At 55.6% G+C, this 18,172-nt stretch overlaps 8 protein-coding genes across 8 annotated transcripts; 2 read left to right on the top strand and 6 right to left on the bottom strand.

Annotated features, from left to right (window-relative positions):
• Positions 1-66: 66 nt before the first annotated feature.
• Positions 67-1,180, bottom strand: M421DRAFT_416393 (ClpP/crotonase). Its single transcript, XM_033591050.1, has 2 exons — positions 970-1,180; positions 67-854 (listed from the first exon to the last, which is right to left on the bottom strand). Exons 1-2 carry the CDS (start codon positions 1,097-1,099, stop codon positions 124-126), a joined length of 861 nt encoding a protein of 286 aa, XP_033453026.1. The 5' UTR covers positions 1,100-1,180; the 3' UTR covers positions 67-123.
• A 274-nt stretch (positions 1,181-1,454) lies between these two features.
• M421DRAFT_1367 (golgi membrane protein) lies at positions 1,455-2,175 on the top strand (the record flags this gene model as incomplete). Its single annotated transcript, XM_033587431.1, has 3 exons — positions 1,455-1,520; positions 1,624-2,038; positions 2,090-2,175. The coding sequence occupies 3 exons, from the start codon at positions 1,455-1,457 to the stop codon at positions 2,173-2,175; spliced, it is 567 nt and encodes a 188-aa protein (XP_033453025.1).
• Positions 2,176-2,832: 657 nt separating this feature from the next.
• Positions 2,833-3,988, bottom strand: M421DRAFT_1366 (uncharacterized protein; the record flags this gene model as incomplete). The annotated part of the gene is made up of 3 exons (XM_033587426.1): positions 2,833-3,713; positions 3,765-3,933; positions 3,983-3,988. 3 exons carry the CDS (start codon positions 3,986-3,988, stop codon positions 2,833-2,835), a joined length of 1,056 nt encoding a protein of 351 aa, XP_033453024.1.
• A 396-nt stretch (positions 3,989-4,384) lies between these two features.
• M421DRAFT_416390 (chlorocatechol 1,2-dioxygenase) lies at positions 4,385-6,077 on the bottom strand. The gene is made up of 3 exons (XM_033591049.1): positions 5,420-6,077; positions 4,888-5,372; positions 4,385-4,824 (listed from the first exon to the last, which is right to left on the bottom strand). The coding sequence occupies exons 1-3, from the start codon at positions 5,663-5,665 to the stop codon at positions 4,548-4,550; spliced, it is 1,008 nt and encodes a 335-aa protein (XP_033453023.1). The 5' UTR covers positions 5,666-6,077; the 3' UTR covers positions 4,385-4,547.
• M421DRAFT_249132 (uncharacterized protein) lies at positions 5,962-7,868 on the top strand. The gene is made up of 2 exons (XM_033588587.1): positions 5,962-6,517; positions 6,566-7,868. The coding sequence occupies exons 1-2, from the start codon at positions 6,257-6,259 to the stop codon at positions 7,499-7,501; spliced, it is 1,197 nt and encodes a 398-aa protein (XP_033453022.1). The 5' UTR covers positions 5,962-6,256; the 3' UTR covers positions 7,502-7,868.
• On the bottom strand, positions 7,602-8,318 carry M421DRAFT_416388 (uncharacterized protein). Its single transcript, XM_033591048.1, has 4 exons — positions 8,269-8,318; positions 8,124-8,153; positions 7,876-8,022; positions 7,602-7,795 (listed from the first exon to the last, which is right to left on the bottom strand). The coding sequence occupies exons 1-4, from the start codon at positions 8,291-8,293 to the stop codon at positions 7,704-7,706; spliced, it is 294 nt and encodes a 97-aa protein (XP_033453021.1). The 5' UTR covers positions 8,294-8,318; the 3' UTR covers positions 7,602-7,703.
• Positions 8,319-9,178: 860 nt separating this feature from the next.
• Positions 9,179-13,787, bottom strand: M421DRAFT_98004 (uncharacterized protein; the record flags this gene model as incomplete). Its single annotated transcript, XM_033598567.1, has 4 exons — positions 9,179-9,272; positions 9,328-12,503; positions 12,756-13,094; positions 13,182-13,787. The coding sequence occupies 4 exons, from the start codon at positions 13,785-13,787 to the stop codon at positions 9,179-9,181; spliced, it is 4,215 nt and encodes a 1,404-aa protein (XP_033453020.1).
• Positions 13,788-16,999: 3,212 nt separating this feature from the next.
• M421DRAFT_249016 (uncharacterized protein) lies at positions 17,000-17,529 on the bottom strand. The gene has a single exon (XM_033588585.1). The coding sequence runs from the start codon at positions 17,412-17,414 to the stop codon at positions 17,139-17,141; it is 276 nt and encodes a 91-aa protein (XP_033453019.1). The 5' UTR covers positions 17,415-17,529; the 3' UTR covers positions 17,000-17,138.
• Between the last annotated feature and the right edge of the window lie 643 nt (positions 17,530-18,172).

Below are 18,172 nucleotides of genomic sequence, written 5' to 3'. Positions count from 1 at the left end.
ACATCACGCGCGGCCCGCATGTCTTATCGATATCGGCGGACCGAGGCCAGCTAGTGGAATGTGGGGGTCCATAATACGAATGAAATACGAATGCTCTTCTGCATTTAATTTGGCGTTACTGCTCTACTCGTTCTTCCACTCGGCCTTTGCCTTGGCGGCGAAAGCAGCCATACCAATCTTCTGGTCCTGGCTGCCGAACAGGCCGTGGAACACCCTCCTCTCGTACTCGACGCCTTCCCTGATACCCAGGTCCTGGCTCTTGTTGACAACTTCCTTTGCAGCCTTGACAGCGATCTGACTGAACCCTGCGATCTTCTCCGCAGTTGCGATAGCTCCATCTACAGTAGCCTCGGGTGTTTCGAACACCTTTGCGACCAGCCCCCATTCGCCAGCCTGCTTAGCAGAAATGTTGTCGCCAGTCAAGATAGTCTCCATAGCCCTTGACTTGCCAATCGCTTTTGTCAGACGCTGCGAACCTCCTGCGCCAGGAATGACACCCAACTTGATCTCCGGCTGACCGAACACTGCCTTTGGTCCAGCGTACAGGATGTCTCCCATCATGGCAAGCTCGCAGCCTCCGCCAAGCGCGTATCCATTGATCGCTGTGATGAGCGGCTTCTTGAGGAACGTAACGAGGTCTGACCATGTCTCGATGAAGTCGTTTCCGTATGCGTTGCTGAAGGTGAGGTCCTTCATCTCCTTGATGTCTGCACCAGCGGCGAAGGCCTTCTCGGAGCCGGTCAAGACGATTGCGCCAATGGACTTATCGGCTTGGAAGTCGCGCAGTGCCTGGTTGAGTTCGAGGATGAGCGGAGTGCATAGCGCGTTGAGGGCCTTGGGACGGTTGAGCTGGACTGCGATCGTTAGCAAGGTGCGCGCGATTCGTAGCTCTGGTTTTGACAATCGTGACTTGTGCATGGTTGTTGTCACATGCAGTTGTACTGCCAGTAGGATGAGGGCAAGACTCACTGAACCCAACGCCGGGCTTCGGTGTCGAGACAAGCAGGTGCTCGTAGCTCTTCTGTGTGGAGTAGAACCTGGGGAGGCCAGTAGGCCTGAACTGCGAAGCAACTCGCACTGTTGATCTAAAGGCCTGCATCACGATTCCGGTGCAATTGATCTGGCGCTCGCAGGGTGTTGTAGAGACTGCAAGTCTTCTCACTGCAAGTCTTCTCACAAGGAAAGTTGGAGCTCGCGCATAGCTTCGGCTGCCTCGGCTATGTCATTCGACAGCGGCTGGCAAGGATGTCGTCTTCGGTTCCACTTGCCACCGGCTCACGTTCGCCCTAGCTTGCTGCTGCGCATTCTGGATCTCAGCCTTGCGCGACACGTAACTTGAGTTTTGACAGGTAGCCTCTCCTCAACAACGCCGCCCCCAACAATCAGCCCTTCGTTCGCAACGCCGCTCACCACCGCTCCGCCTACAGAGCCGCAGCCAGAAAACCACGGCAGCCATGGATTCCCCGGAGCCAGACACCCCTTTCGCAGCCGTCACAGCGCAGACCACAAAGTATGGCAGGGTATGTCGAACGCCACGCGCACCTGCTTTACCCTGCACTATCGTGTCTTGGGCGTGCGGGATGCGGCTGATCAGATTGATGTACAGTGACTGACGGAGCGCAGATGTTCCAGGCTTATCTCGACAAGTCCACGCCCTACAACATATACAGATGGGTTGGGACAGGCGTACTCTTCCTCCTGTTTGGGCTGCGCATATTCGTCGCCCAAGGCTGGTACATTGTCGCCTACTCGCTGGGTATCTACCTGCTCAACCTCTTTCTCGCCTTCCTGTCGCCCAAGTTCGACCCCGCGCTAGAGCAGGATGAGGGCATGGAGGATGGAAACGCAAGCGGCCTCCCTACCAAGGAGGACCAGGAGTTCAGGCCCTTCGTGCGCCGTCTGCCAGAGTTCAAGTTCTGGTACTCGACCACCAAGGCCATCGCCATCGGTTTCTTCTGCAGCTGGTTCGAGATCTTCAACCTGCCTGTCTTCTGGCCTGTCCTCGTCGTATACTGGCTGATCCTCTTCGGCCTGACCAGTAAGTTTGAATACCGTAACAATGGTGGACAATGCAGCTAACGCGTCCCAGTGCGCCGACAAATTCAGCACATGATCAAGTACCGCTACGTCCCCTTCACCGTAGGGAAGACACGCTACCCCGGCTCCTCGAGCTAGACGCTCACATGAACGGTCGACCATCACTACCGCCTCGAGCGGATGCAGAAATTGCTTTTAGCGCCAGCAGCATTGTATACGATAGACTTTGGGCTTCTACGCAGCGACAGGATGTTGCTTTAGGGAGGGTTATCGCGCCTGGATGCTGCATGACATGTATACGTAGGTTTTGTTGAAATACCTATATCTTTAATTCTGGGGATGTCAAGGAGCGAATTCATGTCTTTATGAATACCGAACATTACGATGATGTGCGCCTCTCGGCCAGCTGACCGGGCAGGAGGATTTTCGCCGTCCACGAGAACGATGCCTCGCACGCGATTGCGTTTTCACCTCCGAAGATTTAGACCGCCTGCGTAATGGACTCGGTTGAGAAGATTTTCGACAAAAGCAAGGCCAAGTCGTACATACACTGCGACTCGACCCTTCCTGTGCCTTCCATCAGCCTCTACCGCTATGTCAAATCTCACTTCTGAGCGTGAACAACTCCTGTGACTTGGAGTACAAGAGCGCGGCAGTCCCAAAGAACACGCTGTATGCGTCCGATGTCAACTAGACCTTCGCATTGAGGCAAACCTTTCGAAGACCTCGGGTATACGGCACAAATCCAAAAACTGACGCAGGAACCACACTGCAACCGCCACCACGAAAACACCCTCACGCATTGACATCGATCTCCCCTCTCAAAAACGCCTTAACCTTCTCACCCCAAACAACCTGCCGTTTATACATCGCCATCTGCGGCGCACTGCCCGTGCCCATCCCATCAATAGCCTCGCACAACGCCTCGCCGCTGCCCTCATCCCGCAGCTCCTGGATCGGATACTGATACGTCTTGAATGCAAAAACAACAGCCTGTGACTGCGGCAGGCGGTGCAGAGTCTGCCTCTCGCACCTCAAAAACGTGGTCCGCAGGTCAACATTCTCTCTGCCCTTGTCCTCCAACTCCGCACTCGTGGCGTGGTTGCCCGCGACACAGAACAAGTCGCCCGACGTCGAGATGGTCCAATTCCAGCGCTTCACTATCTTCCCGACAGGCAGCGCGGTGAAGAATTTGTCCATGGACCGCTCGAGTTTCTGCGCGTAGTGCGGCACCGGTGCATGGATCGCGGACAGCAGTAGGCCCAGCTTGGCGCGTGTGCGGAAGCCCGACGGGAAACAGGTTGTGAATGCTTCGAGGCGATACTTGCCTGCGTCTTCTTCCTTGTCACTGGGGAGCAGGAGCAGGAATTCGTCATCAACGTGCGAGCCCATGATGGTCAGCGCGTGGCTGGCTGAGTCGGGGGTCGGTGGGAGTGTCTCATTGGTCGTCCGGTTGAGGAGGCCGCTAGGAGTGAATGTGAATATTGTGGGGAAGCGGCGGGGGAGGTAGGTGGTCGTGAGCCAGGCGTATAGTTCAGATACGGCTGGGTCGGCTTTGGGGTTGTTGCCGATTACCTCGTGGTGCGAGTCCCTGATTAGGTCGCGCCGCATTTGGATACGTTCTTGGTATGTGTTGTCCATTGCTACGAGATCGGAGAGTGTTGTGTTTTCGATGGCTGATACGCATGTTAGAAGAGTCAAGGGCCAGCGGTTCGCTCGTATAGTACCCATTGTCATGTAAAACTTGGGCTTGAACGGGCGTGCCTTGATCGGTTCTTCGGCGTCGAGGTCGAAGTCATTGAGTGGCTCGATGTTGTAGTACGCATCTTCTGAGTTCGCATCTGAGACTCCCGAGTCTCGTCGCTTGTCAGAGGATTGTAGCGGCTGCGATGCCTTCTGGAAGTACGGTCAGCGTTGTCAGTGTCTTAAGAATAGGCTGCGTGACATGCATTGAGGTACTTTCCCAACATCATTGTAAGTGTTCCTGCTCCAAGGAGTAACAGGCCCCACGCATACGCAGTGCTGATCATATCGAAATTAAGGGACACTCCCATGGCACGTCGTGTAGTGTAATTGTAGACAAGAGGAGTCCTGGGAAAGCGCACCTTATATCACGTCCATTGAGTCGCACCAGTCTCGTATGTCACATCTGTCAAGACAAGGGCGTAGCTTGACATCTTGTCACGGTAGTGCTAGACGCGGCAGACGCTTTCTAGTGTTGCTTGGGATCGCTTTGCCTAGTGAAGCTAAACCCCGCATTTGGTGTTTGGCTCTCGGGAGGCTAGCCGGTTGGCACCCATGGCTTCGGTTAGAACTGTTGTATTGATGGAAGAAATGATGGAGGTCGCGATAAGGATAGAGGCTGCGTACGACATAGTCGATGCTGAGTTGTCAAGGCTGGTGACTTATTATGGAACCTAGATGAAGCTATTCACCTATCCGCAATCTGTTGGAGGGCATCAAATACGTCAACATAGCCGTCGCCCTGTTCACAAGATTCCCGACAGAGCTTAATCAACATCTGGCACGGGTACGCCGTTAATGATAGTCATGCCTGCCTCGCGACCCAGAGACTTCATGGCCTTCGCGGCCTCCTCGTGGCGCAGCTTCTTCGTCTCTTCGTCTGTGACAAGCACAAAATCATAGGTCAGCAGCTTCGTGCCTTCCTTGACGTCGTACTGCTTTTCCTGCTCCGGCGTCACCGTGTCCAGCGCAACGATGAGAGAGTCTTTGACGCCGAATACTGCGTCGGAGGTCTCGTAGTCGGAGCCGCGGATGTACAGCGCCCTATTCTTGTCAGCTGCCATGCCCTGCGATCAGTGGGAACTGAGATAAGAGCAAAGTACTCACGTAACCAGGTGGTCAAATCCCTCCTTCTCAAACATAAAATGCAAGTGACTCGGCCGCCAGCAATGCCTCCCCAGCTTCGCCAACAACTTGCCCACCGGCCCATCGTGCGGAATTGGATATGGCACCGGCACAATCGCATGGAACCAAAACACGCCCTCCGTATCGCTATGTATGACAGCGCGCCCATCGGCCTTGTTCCCGCGGTCGTCGTACTGTACATCGTACTTGCCATGACTGTCCGTCTCCCAGATGTCGACCTTGACGCCCTCCACGGGCTCGCCGGACGTGCTCTTGACAGTGCACAGCACGAGCAGCGGATCGCCGTTGGGGTCGGCGGAGATGGAGAATCCGTTCTGATCAGCCGGCGCGTCGTGTGTGTGGAAGGGCCCGAGGACGGTGCCTTCGGTACTGTGGGAGGGCTTGGGGTGGTCGATCGAGTCGACGAGGAGCGAGAGGCCGACTATGTCGGAGAGCAGAATGAATTCCTGACTTATCAGTGTTTGAAATAGTGTGCTGGACTTGGGAGTATTACCTGCCGCACGTCTGTACATATCTGGCCGACTTGGGTCAGAAACTGGATGCCTGCCATCCATTCGTCGAAGCTGAGGCGTGTCTCGCGCGCAAAGTCGTGCAGGTGCGAGACGAGACGCTCCATGATATACTTCAACCGTGGATCGCCGCATTGCGAATTGATGCGCACTACGTTCTCGGTGATGTTGTCGATAGTCAAATTCTTCAAGACTGGCACAGACTTGTTACCTGGGCCGAGAGATGACATCTTACACGTCTTGCTCCTGTGATCACTCTTGATGCTGCTCCTGTCGCAGTGGCTGGCGTTCTGCAGAGCGTTCTTCGGGCCAGAGTAGCCTCGATGAAGCAGAATGGACGTTGGACCAGAGGTTGTAGTTGCGGAACCCGAAAGCCTGAACGAGGCCGGTGAACAGTTCTAGCAGAAGTGGCAGGATGCCCTCCATCCTATTTGAAGCTATGGATATTAGTTTACACGGCACTGCGAGTTAGCAATGACGACGCAGAACCACGGCAAAGGGAACGGGATTGCCCCGCCATTTGTAGCGGCGGCACTTTTAAGTCCAGGCGTGCTGCCTGATGACCATGCTGAACGCCTCATAGGCTGCACCTTTTCTTAAAGGTCTGAGATCCCGCTGATGGACGCATATTGCGGGGATGAGCTTGGACGCGTTGCGTGTGGCCGCGTGCGAGCTCTCCGCGGGTGCTCCACGGGCCACGCATGCGCGTCATGTCGCGCTTACCAAGAGCTTACTCCAAGTCTTCTCCACCGACCTCAGAAGCTAACCCAAAGTGCGTCTTGTTCTCGGTCAAATAACATTCATGAACTGCAGATGCGCCCATGTCTATCTTGAGAGCAACGAGCGCCGCTGAGCCTCACCATCGTAACAGGGCTGGTCGCGAACCGGCTGTGATCCAAGGAGATGTGATCGTGCTGTTCCTTCTGATTGGAGTGTGTATCTGGATATGGCACGCTGCATTTCGGAAAACACCAGAGCTCGAGGCTCCCCATGGGTTCTTGCAGAGACAGCTTGATGCGTGCCCCTTCACCATCCGTCAAATCAACAGAACTACGTTTTTGATCCGCGAACTTGACCGTTTCGTAAGTGCCGCTGCACGGTCACAACTCTACCATCACTAACACCGCCAGGACGAAAACCCCAACATCTATGTGAAGAAACATACGGAGATTCTCGCAGATGGGCGAACAGTAAATTTACTCATCGTCAACGATACCGGCTGCGGCACCTCCGTCTCAAGCAAACTATCCCGCACCGGCCAATGGAACATCCGCACCTTCATCGACCACCACCTCAACCCGTCTTCCTCAATCCCCTATCTCGTCATCCTCTCGCATTGCCACTACGACCACATTCTCGGCCTCAATCCGATCCTCCGACCCACCCACATGACTCATTCGACACGCACCCTAATCGTATCGTCCGGCTACGATCCCTCCTTCATTGCCCCCAGCAATCTGCGCAAACACTCGCTGTGCGCTGACCTGGGTCTCCGCTTGCCCCCTTACCATACCAGTGTATGGGCGCAGCACGCCCAGTCCTTGGACGTCGTGCACCCGAAGCTCGGCGCGCATATGCAACTTCCCATCATCACTTTGCACACGCCGGGCCATACACCCGATAGTCTGAGCTGGTACGATGCGGACGAGCGCGCGCTGTATGTTGGAGATGCGTTTTACGAAACGCCTGCTCAGATTCTGTTTCCGAGTGAGGGCAATTTGAAGGAGTGGTGGAGGAGCGTTGATATGCTCATTGCGTTTGTGCAGGAGAGGAACGAGGCAGGTACAAGTACGGTCACCCTATCTGCAGGGCATGTCACGGCTGGTGTGGATGCTTTGGATTGTTTACTCGGGGTCAAGGAGTTCATGGTGAGGGTGCTGAGGAATGAGGTGCAGTTCGAAGAAGAACCGATGAAGAGGGGCGAGAGGTTCGGATCATGGAGGGAGGAGGGAGGGAGATTCAGTCTTGGTGCGCCGTTGAGGCTCATTGAAGAGGGCAGGAAAGCAATCCTTGAAAGGGAGTGGAGAGAATGGAAAATTGGTGTAACGTCTAGTGCTGTACGATGAGCTTGCTGGCTGGGTCAGCTGGTTAGCTGGGTTGGTTGGGTTCTAGGCTTCAGCGGCTGGGTTGGTCGCATTTTGGGTCTGAACTTTACATAACAGTAGATGTCATTCGTAACTCAGGGGTTATAATCAGGTTCGTTTTCATGGCTCGATGCGGTCGTCCCTCGGCAAGGCATTCATCATTAGTGTACGTTAGCTCTAGCCTCTACTGCTTAGCCTGCTCCTTCTTTTCCGCCTCAGTCAAGCCAAGACTATCCGTTCCGCTCCTGCTCGTGTCCTTGACAAAGTTTCCGCCAGCTACAACATCGTTAGCAATTCATCTCTCCGTAAACGTTGCGAGCATCTCAGACATCGAGAGCAACACAAGGTGCACATACCCTTCGTAGTATCACCGAGCCCCTGCGTAAGACCCGTGACAGTATCACCGACGCCCTTCCCCGTAGCAGTGACGACGTTGCCAGCTGCGTCAGTGACGGTTCCAACGCCCTTGCCAAGCGTGTTGGTTGCGGCGCCTAACGTGTTGCCTGGTGTCAGTCAGCACACTTCCAGGAACAAGCATATTGTCGAACGAGCATGTTGCTGTTGTTGTTATGGGTAGAGAGCATGCGTAATAGAGTAGACATACCGAGGCCGCTGGTGGCGGTTCCGAAGAAACCTACAGTACTGTTAGTATGTTTTGTGTGGATGGAGAGCGTTGAGTGGCTGCCAGTCTATGCGTTGCTTGAAGGAGCGTGGCTACTGTGAAATATTTCTTAGATATGACAACGTACCCTTGGACTGATTTTGGTCAGACATGGCGATGAGGGTTGGTGGAAGGGGCAATTTGATCAATCGTGGGTTATATACGGTACTCAGCCCTGCATGACGTCGCTCCTGCCCTTCAGATACAACACCCTTGTCGCAACCCCCTCACCCGGTGCAATATCCGTTGATCACCGATATTCAACGGCTCTCACAGGCCAGAGCCGCGCCGGCTTGCAGGTCGATCCTCGTGTTCATCACATCAATGACAGGGATAAGCCCCACCCGTCCCGCATGGTTGAAAGGACAGGCTGTACGAAGTATTGTGCTCTGACCCGACATCTGAATCACGCAAGAAGATGTGGAAGGTACAGCACATGAAGTAATCGGTTCATTCTGAATCAAATCGAGCTATACACACGAAAAATCTGCCATCTCTCATAAATCCTCCCATCATGTGCATTCATACGGTTATGCCGAAGCAATACGTACTGATCCATCCGTTATCGTGCGTCAAACCATCGCAATTCGGAAGGACTTGAGCGTGAAGGACGCATTGAAAGACATCCACCACTCGCACATAAAGACAAAAATGTGCAGGAACGAAGAACGAATAGGGTAGTGAACCAGGAGCCAAAAGATCCCACCCAGAACGCAAGAAGCGGTCGGCGTGGTGGCTACCTCAGCAAATCCGGAACGCCGTCATGGTATTGTACCCGCTCATGATACAGGTCGAAAGATGGACAAAACACCACCATCCTCTCGAAACCCGTAAATCGACAACAAAGAACTTTTGACCCCGCTAGTCTTGATGCGAAATGCAGTACAATGCGCGCAGAAAATGCCCCTGTCTATGCAACGAAACAAGCGATTAGATTACCGCGTGTGGTGCTGTCTATGGGTATGACCGCCACGCGCTGGAACGAAGTATGAAGGTAATCACTCAGACGGCTTGGATTCCGTCTCGGCGGCAGCTGCTAGAGGAGAGCTGACATCGCCGGCGTTGTCTTCGGCTTCAAGGGCAGCGAGCGCACTACGTAACTATTAGCAAAGTACAAATGTGGTATAGCGACTGGGTGATGACTTACTCGAAAGCATTTGCGTGTGCAGTTGACTTCTCCTTTACAGGGGGTGTGCCGGTGCGGGATGAGTTACCAGAATCATCACCACCACGGCCCATCATACCAGGACCGAGGCCACGACGACCGCTGCCGCTGCGGCTACCCAGCATCGAGGGGCCGAGCGAACCAGTATTGTTGAGACCACGGGCGGATGCACCCTTGGACAGCTTGCGGAGGTCGTCCATCTGTACACGGCTGCTGTTGTCTGGAGGAGGCATCATACCACCACCAGAGAATGAGCGCGCGTCGCCGCGGCCTCCCATTGGGAGACGGCCGCCACCGCCGCCACGCTGGGAGCGAGAACGCTCCATCTCGGCAGCTTGCTGTGCAGCAACGGCTTCCTGGTGAATCTCGGCAATGGTCTTGGGGCCCTTGAGGATGTCCTTGGACTGCCAGCCGGACTTGCGGATGTCGATTGTGTCCAGCAACATGAACTTCAGACGGGAGTTGAGGGCTTCCATGTTCATGACCTTCTCAACACGTTCAAAGTACATGTTGATCATCTTCGGTCCAGCATCGGCCGACTCCATGGTGGCACCGACAGTGCGGAGAAGCTTCACCAGTGACTCAATGGCGGACTCGTCAGGCAGACCCTCAAAGTCGAGGAGCTTGAGGACACACTCGTGCATGATGCGAAGGGTCAACATGCCCAGCTTGTAAAGCTCACCGATGAACTGAATGAGACCGAGACCCTTACGCTTGGCAGCAGCAGCGATGTAGTAATCATCAGACAGCATGGTAGTCTCCTTACCCTCCTCTGGCGCCTCAGGAAGGTTGACTTCCCAACCGCGCTCGAACTCTTCCTGACAGCGGTTCAGAAGGTACTTGCGGAAGAGGGCACCACCAACGACGGGGTTACCCTGCTTGTCGCGAACGTTCTCATCCTTGATGTCGTGGCTCATAGTGTTCAGCATCTTGAAGCAGAACTTGGCGTACATGGAAGACCAGTGAGCTTCGTCACAAGCCTTCTCGAAGGTAAGCTGAATAACCTGTCGGAGAGTGCGACCGTCGGTCTCGTCCTTGGACTGTGCAGCAATTTCGAGGATCTGATCAGAGATTTTATCGAACTTCTCGGGTGTCATCTTGTTCAGAGCAGCCTTGACCTTGCGTTGAACCATATCAGGAGCCATGTGGCCAGTGACGACGACCTTCTCGGCGCCGTGGGGCTTCCATCCAGACTGGGACTGCTCTAGGGGCTTGAGATCCTTGCCTGCAGTAAGAGGCATGGTCTTAGCATCCGCCTGATGGCCCTTCTGTCCTCCACCACCACGGCGGCTGCGATCACCACGACCACCCTGGGAACCAACACGAGGAGAGTTGGGTCCAGGTTGGAACGACGACGAGCGAGACATGCCGGGGGCCATAGGAAAGCCACGCTGGCTGCCACCTTGTACGAAAGGTGCCAGAGGATTGGTCATTGTACCGCCGCCACGGCCGGATGCTTGCTCGAAACGCTGCTGCGAAGTCGTGCCGGGGGGAAGTGTGCGCGAACCACCGAATGCTCCTCCTTGACCGAAGTTGCCCATGCCACCTCCAATTCCTCTCTGCGAAGGAGCACGGCCAGCGGCGCTACGCACGGAAGGAGTGCGGCCGCCGTTGTCAGTGCCATCACCGACGGTCTCCTTGAGCTTCATGTCCCAATCAACAGAGGGCTTCTCTTTGAAGACTTCCTGGAACTGGAGCAGGAAGTCCTTGTCGTACTGACGGCCCTTGCTCTTGGAGCCCTGGTTCAATGCAGGGTTGGGCGATTGGACACCCTCAGGGTAGTTGATAGCCTCGTTACGGATCTGGATAAAGCGAGCAGTCTTGAGAGACTCCATACCAGCAGTGGGCTGAGCAGGCTCGACAGGCTTGTTGGTTTCGAGCTTGAGCGCGGCAGGCTTGGGCTTGGTGGCCGAAGCAGGCTTAGCCACAGGGGCGGGAGCGGCTGCGGGAGGTGCGGAGTCTTCGCTGGGCTCCTCACCGGTAGCACCAGGGCCGAACATAGTGTTCTTCTTCAGAGAAGCGAACATCTCCTTGTCCTTGGCCTCACGCTCAGCCTTCTGCTCTGGGGTCTCATTTTGGCGAGCGATCTCAGCGGCTTCGGCTTCAGCTTCAGCCTTGCGGAGAGCCTCCTCTTGAGCCTTGATCTTGTCGCCGGCCTTGGCGTCCTCCGCGGCCTTTTTGAGCTTCTTCTCCTCAGCATACTTCTTCTCCTCTTCTTCACGACGAGCCTCTTCAGCCTCCATCTCGGCGACCATGCGGTCGAACTCCTCGTCTTCCTTACGCTTCTTCTCGGCCTCGTCGTCTTCGGTGGACTTAGCTGCTGCTGCGGCATCCTCCTTGTCCTTGGCCTCCTTTGCAGCCTTCTCTTCGGCCTCCTTGGCCTCTTGAGCCTCCTGTGCGGCGGCCTCTTCTTTGGCCTTGGCCTCTTGAGCTGCCTTCTCCTCGGCTGCCTTGGCATCGTCCTTCTTCTTTTGCTCGGCTTCGACGGCTGCCTTGGCCTCGTTATCAGCATCATCCTTAGCCTTCTTGTCAGCTTCCTCTTGGAGACGAAGCTTCTCCTGGAACTGCTTGACGAAGTCGGCCTTCTTCTCGCTGGCAGACTTGACAGGTGCTTCCTCAGTCTTTGTAGCGTCTGAGGCACTGGGCGCACGAGGGGGAGGTGTAGGAGTGGCGGCGATCGCGGGGCTCTTGGACTGAGCAGGTGCTGCAGGCGCAGCGTTAGACGCAGGCGAGGGGGCGGCCTTGGACTTATTGAAGTCGACAATCTCGCCATCAGCAGTCTTGATGATAATAGCCGCGCTCTTCTTCTTCGGACGCTCGAAAGCGCTCGAGCTTGGTGCCGGGCTAGCGGATGTGACACTAGGAGTGTGGGCGTGGTGGTTGACGTTGGTCATCGCAGGGGTGGAAGGCTGGGGTACAGCAGATGGAGGGCGCTCGGACATTTGCGATGGAGTGCGCGACATGCTCTGACCCTGAGGAGGCTGGCCGTAAGGGCCGGGTATCGAGTACGGGTTTTGCATCTGCTGGGGAAAGCCGTGGCCACGGCCGGGACTGTTAGGAACACCAGGGTAGTGGATGGACTGCTGAAGTCCGTACGCTGGCTGGCCGTAGTAGTTGTTGTACGGGTCGAGACCTTGAGGAGGCATGCCGTACATGTTCTGCTGGTGCATGGTCGTTAGATACTGTTCTTGTTGAGTTTTCGTAAATGTAGAAAAGTCGATAGATTGAAAGAAAGCGTTCGACTCGTCGTCAGGCGCTTGAAAATCAGGCCCCTTCAGGTTTGTCGAACGAGCATGCGAAGAATGAAAACAAGGAGTCGAAAGTTGAGAAAAATGAGTTGCAGGCGAACGCTTGTTCGGCTTGCTGAACTCTGATACGAGATTGTTGGAAGAATGAGAGGGTATACGAACTTGTGGCGGGTACTGCTGTCCGGGGTAGAAGGGTTGTCCCGGAGGATTGGCAAAGTGCTGCTGCTGGTGGAGAGTAGCAGGCGTCATAGCGGGGCTAGGACGGTTGTTGCGGTAGGGAGAGTTCTGCAGACCCTGGGGAGTGAAAGAGGGAGGCATGCCTCCTCGTCCCACTTGCTGGATAGGCATAGCGCGGTATGGCTGAGGCGACTGGCCGTAGGGCTGCGGCTGGAAACCGCGGCCACGTCCGCCGTTGGGCTGGAAACCTTGGTTGCTCGACTGGGAAGACTCACGGCGCATGTGAGGGGGACCGTTCGGTTGGGCGGGCATCACGGGGCGAGACTGGGTATTTTTGTCAGCGGATATTCAAGTGTGGGCGAAATCTTGCAGATGGCGAAAGTCAAGATTGGGAGCAGGGGATCAACTTACGCCATCAGCGCTTTCACTACCCTGTCCGCCAAAAACCAGGTTCGGGCGAGTGGGCAAACCGTCTGGCTTGGGGCCACCCGAGACGGGCGTGGGAATAGGCGAGGGCGAGTGTGCAGGCGAGGCGACGCGCGGGTTCTGGGCCTGCGGGTTCAGGTTGCTGCTCTGAGCCACGGGCATGGCGGGCGCGGGCGCGGGCGAGCCGGCGAGCGAGCCGAACTTGATGTTGGAGGGCGCGGCAGAGGTCGGCGGCGTCTGTTTGATGTGAACAGAGGACTTGCGGCTGTGGTCGCCGTTGGGTCCGCCACTCACGATGGTGGGCATGGTGGGCACGGCGGGCGTGATGCTGCTGCCGTTCACCGGGGAGACGGAGCTGCTCTTGCCATGCTGTGCGCTCTGCGGGGCTCCCACTGCCGCGGGCGCGCCGCTGGACGCGATCGTAGGAGATGAGATCTTCTTGGTCGCGTTGGCGTACGAGCTACGGGCAGTGGGCTGAGCCGAACCAGCGGCCACGGTGGCGGACGGTCCAGACGAGGAGCTGTTCGCGGGCGTAGCGGTCGAGGAAGCGGCGATCGGTGGGTTCTGCGCGTTCGAAGCGGATGCACTCATTAGTACCTGGGCGTCGGAGGTCGGCGTGAGAGCGGTGGCGGGCGGTGCGAGTGCGGGTGAGGTCGCAGTCGCTGAGAGTGGCGCGGGGTGCTGGGCGAATCTCGGATTCGGCGCGGGGCGGTCTGGCTGCTATTAAGAGTCGGCGGCGGGCGCGACTCGAGTGCAGAAGAGAGGGTCTGTCGCGTTGGGCGAAGAAGGGTCGGCTCCTGAGAGAAGGGCGACGGAAGAGGCTGTCCGAGCGCTTTCACTGGATTGCAGTGAAAAGAGTCGTGACAGGTGCTCCTCGGAGAATTCCAACAGACGCGGCTGTGAAATTGGCAAGCGGCTCGCGTGGAAATGCACTGAGCCCGCTGCGGAGATGTTGTCTAGGTCTTCACGATGAAGAGGTGTGAAGGGAGAGGAAGGCCGTCTTGAAAATTGTTCGCCCAAGTTGAGAGCGGGCTTAGCGAACCACAGGGATCATCACTGCCCACCCATGGAGTCCTCCCGCATGTGATTCGTGCACCGCCAGAACACTGGCCTGCCTGCCGTCCGCAGCGGCCTCTTCGTCCACGCGACAGGCGTGCGCACGACTCACTGAACCAACTCGCTGCTCCTGCAGCCATGCACATTGTGAATTCGAGGCTGCCTGTCCGCTCTTGCCTCAAATACCATTGCGGGGCTGCCACTGCGAGCCGCAATCACAAACATCACACTGCACGCTGCACGCTGCACTCCGCCCCAACACCTTGACGTGGGCCTTGCCAGCACAGACGAGCGCACCAAGGGGCGTTATTTCCTTTTCCCGGGGGGGGGCAAGCTGCGCAGTGCACTTCCAGCAATCTCACACGTCTGCGGCAAACACGTTCGAGGCAGACGTGTCTCGCTGCCAAACGCTCTGCGCGCAGTCACTGTCTGCAGACCGGGACCAGGTGAGTGGAAACTGCGTCCAGACAAACATGGGGCGGTCTTCCAGCTCTGTGGCGCGTCGCACCGTCTCAGCCAGGAGGTGGCTTTGAGGCAGACAAAGGGTACTGTAAGCATTGTGAGGACCTCTACGCCGCCTTGTGCGCACAATGTCCACTGTGTCTTTGCATCTGTTTGCTCGCTGCGATCGAACGACGTTCCCAAAAGGTGACGTTTTGGTGCGAATTCACGCAGTATGACGGCGTGTTTTTCGATTCTCCAATTCAACAGCCAATCAGCTGTGTACTTCACCCTTAACTCCATCTAGCGCAAACGAGCTGACCAACATTGGGCATCGAAAATGTTCCAGGGCTTCTGGAAGGCGAACAGGTGGTCACAGTGACTCAGGATTGTAGTCAGTGGGTTTGAGGCTGAGGGAACCGATGACTGCTGCCAGAGCGTCTGACTCTTCGGTGCTGGCCTTATCTTGGTGAGAGGTTGCTGCCTGGATGCCTATGAGCCAACACCAGCACCAATCAGTGCCTGGATCTGAAATCTGCTTGTGGCAGTGCTGTCTCCACCATGAATCTGGAGTATGATCGCACAATTGGGTGAATGGAGAGGTGCGAGCACTCAGCCTGAAGTTTCACTGATGTTGTTTACTACCCTCAGCGGTCATACCACGCGGTAACCTGGACTAGTCATCTTTACGATTCGGTTTGACTTCTAAGGTGGATCATAACATGTACCTTTCGAACACTCTGCAAAGAGCCCCACCAGAACAAAGCCAGCTAGTGCAGGCTGAACATCTTCAGGTGTGGCATCCACGATTCAGCTCCAACTCGTCCTCTCAAGACCGATTCAGTAGCACCAACAATGGCCTCTACCTAGGTGAGCCCTACTTCAATGCCGAGGAGGCTCGATTGCCGCGCCAGTTCAAATCGATTTCGACTGGGGACATGCTGGAAGTACTGCTTGCCGAGAAGCTCGAAGCGAATCAGAAGCATCAGAACGCGGTTTGAATTGCCTACCTTGTGATTCCTGTAGTTGAGCAGGTCTCAGGTGCGAGTGCTGCAAGGCTGTCGAAAGATGCGCTGCTTTGAAGAATCTGAGATAGGAGTGTTTGTGGTTCTGGAGATCCGTGAGATGAGCTGGGTTTGGAGTGGTCGATGAAGATACAAATATGACTTGTCTCTTTCTTTCTACACACAATTAAATGTCTTGACTTGCGAGGACTCATTATGAGCTAGTCTATAGCACGGTGAGAGTAGCATGGATGAACTTGAACTGGTACCACTGCTGAGTCCCTGGAGGAGGTTAGGTCAAGGTCAGCGATTGGAAACTTGGTTTGACGATGTTGATCTAGGTGCAGGCTAGATCCAGTGAAGAGATCGTCCTATATAAGTTGAGTCTTAAGACCAAGAGGCAGTCTGTTGTCAGCTGGGATGACATGACATATACTCATCTGTTTCGCCAAAGCTAGAAGCTATTGTTGGGAATGTCGAGGATCCGGAGATCGTGCCATCCTAGTGCTGAAATGGAGGTCCCTCCATACTCATGCAGATCGAAGCAGCGGCATCCTGATGAAAATAATTAGTTCTTGATCCGCGACAGAAGCTGAGATAGAAGTCAGCGGAATGCACGCCTTAGGCCCCCAGAGTCTTGGTGACAGACTAGCGTTGTGCCACCAATGCCACTTCTTCACCCCACGACATACCTATTATCTTCTCCCTCACATCTTCTATGTCTACTTTGAGCATCCACGTGATTTCGATAAACGGTAGCGGATTGTCGTACGGCAACGTCGCTGCATCCGTGGAGTTAATGCATCATGCTGTACGATTGGGCAAGACTGGCCCGCGGGTCGATGGGAGCACAACATAACTAAGACCGTCTGGCAGGCCAAGCTGCTGTGCGATGCACCTCGTTGCCAGGGACACAAGTAATGGATCGAACCGCCAGAAGCAATGGATCAGAACCCTGGCAACATGCCTTGTACTCGCACAAGTGCAATTCCGCGAGGAACCGCCCGTCGTGCGCAAGGTGCGGCCTTATCATCGAATGTGGTAGGAGGCAAGATAACGTCGACCAATACAGGCGCTGCGATCAGGCTGCACCGACTATTGCGATGTTGCCAGGCGCTGCGAGCGCAACCTCTTTCCATGACTCTGCGACATCAGTGGCATGATGATGTCGGCCCAGAGGGCGAGCGTTTGTCAGGTTTCTCCGGGTTGCCCACGGTCACAGCATCTCCACCTCTTGTCGCCACTTCCGACCCTCCCTTCGGCCCTACGCAAGCGCAGTACGAGTAATGCCCAGCATTTTAGACTTCCGCATCTCGTACGAGTAACGACTGTGGTCAAGAAAAGCTCATGGCGCCAACCGTCATACGATGATCTGCTGTAAAATGGGGGCACAGCCTCGGGATCCAACATCATGCATCTGCAGGTTGCATGTTGTCGGGCACTAGAGGCGCCTCGCGCTGCCCTTTTGATCCTTCAACCGTCCGCGCTGGTGAAGCGAAAGGGCAGGTTGGTACTCAAAACCGACATCAAACAAGTGCGCATTGAGCGCTGTGCTTGCGCGCGCTGTTGGCGGATGAAAGGGGGCTGGCATAAGACAAGGCGACGCTGGAAGTGCCAAATGCCGTAGGTTTTGCGGTACATATGCATGAGTTCCTTCCCGTCTCGTCTTCGCTTCGGCACGTCCGTCAGGGATGCCTCGAGCCTGCAGCATGGACATGGCATCGCCGCCTATTGCGCTCGGAGCCCAACTGACATGTGAAGCGTACAAGCTAGAGCCCTCAAGTACTGCATGCCTACACGTGAGGACGAGCGTTGCTACTGTCGTTCCACCAATAGCGTCAGCGCAGTATCATTTACTCCGTTCTGCATCTGGACAGCAAAGATTGCCGATGACCGGCGAGTAATTGCCAATTACGTATTCAAGGAAGCGAAGCATACTCGCCGTATTACTCGACTACCCAGAATGCGTAAGGTGACTGGGAAATACCGGATGTCGGTGCTGTACAAGTCTCGAAAGAGTTCAAGATGGTGTTGCAAGATGACCGGCTGATGTCTCTTTCCGTTCCGCCAACACGCATGAGCGAAGCTCGCGTGTGCGATAATGCACAAGGCTGACCGTTCGAACCCCGGGTGTCCATTGCTTCCAATTTCCTGCTACTCCACACCATCATCTCCTGCACGCGTTGGGCGCCAATAGCGGATACACAAGGACGCAAACACGGTAGGTAGTACAAAGCTCGTCACATTCACGACACGTCCCGTCCGGCCGGGCAGACTTAGCATTCGGAAGAGGAATGTCAAGCGGCTACGATTCCTTTGCCAGCTGCACGAGCAGGGAATCTTCGGTACGTACCTGAATACCCAAGCGAGGACACAGGAACGGCAATGCCTACAGTTGCGCCGCCCTACGCGCCGCGACTTCGGAGAAATTGTACGTTCGTCTAACGATACTTAGCACCAGATGGATCCGTCAGG

Source organism: Didymella exigua, assembly GCF_010094145.1.
Source record: "Didymella exigua CBS 183.55 unplaced genomic scaffold M421scaffold_3, whole genome shotgun sequence".
Taxonomy (NCBI): Eukaryota; Fungi; Ascomycota; class Dothideomycetes; order Pleosporales; family Didymellaceae; genus Didymella; species Didymella exigua.
This window is presented reverse-complemented; position numbering and strand designations above follow the sequence as displayed.

Bases quoted from the DNA above. Each gene is read 5' to 3' on its own strand.
- M421DRAFT_249132 (XM_033588587.1), top strand. From the start codon at position 6,257: ATGTCTATCTTGAGAGCAACGAGCGCCGCTGAGCCTCACCATCGTAAC. The intron at 6,518-6,565 runs GTAAGTGCCGCT...TAACACCGCCAG, and splicing joins TCCGCGAACTTGACCGTTTC to GACGAAAACCCCAACATCTA.
- M421DRAFT_249016 (XM_033588585.1), bottom strand. From the start codon at position 17,414: ATGTCCATGCTGCAGGCTCGAGGCATCCCTGACGGACGTGCCGAAGCG.
- M421DRAFT_416390 (XM_033591049.1), bottom strand. From the start codon at position 5,665: ATGTCATCTCTCGGCCCAGGTAACAAGTCTGTGCCAGTCTTGAAGAAT. The intron at 5,373-5,419 runs GTAATACTCCCA...CTGATAAGTCAG, and splicing joins TATGTACAGACGTGCGGCAG to GAATTCATTCTGCTCTCCGA. The intron at 4,825-4,887 runs GTGAGTACTTTG...TGACAAGAATAG, and splicing joins GGATTTGACCACCTGGTTAC to GGCGCTGTACATCCGCGGCT.
- M421DRAFT_416388 (XM_033591048.1), bottom strand. From the start codon at position 8,293: ATGTCTGACCAAAATCAGTCCAAGG. The intron at 8,154-8,268 runs GTACGTTGTCAT...ACAGTACTGTAG, and splicing joins TGACCAAAATCAGTCCAAGG to GTTTCTTCGGAACCGCCACC. The intron at 8,023-8,123 runs GTATGTCTACTC...GACTGACACCAG, and splicing joins AACCGCCACCAGCGGCCTCG to GCAACACGTTAGGCGCCGCA.
- M421DRAFT_416393 (XM_033591050.1), bottom strand. From the start codon at position 1,099: ATGCAGGCCTTTAGATCAACAGTGCGAGTTGCTTCGCAGTTCAGGCCT. The intron at 855-969 runs GTGAGTCTTGCC...TAACGATCGCAG, and splicing joins GAAGCCCGGCGTTGGGTTCA to TCCAGCTCAACCGTCCCAAG.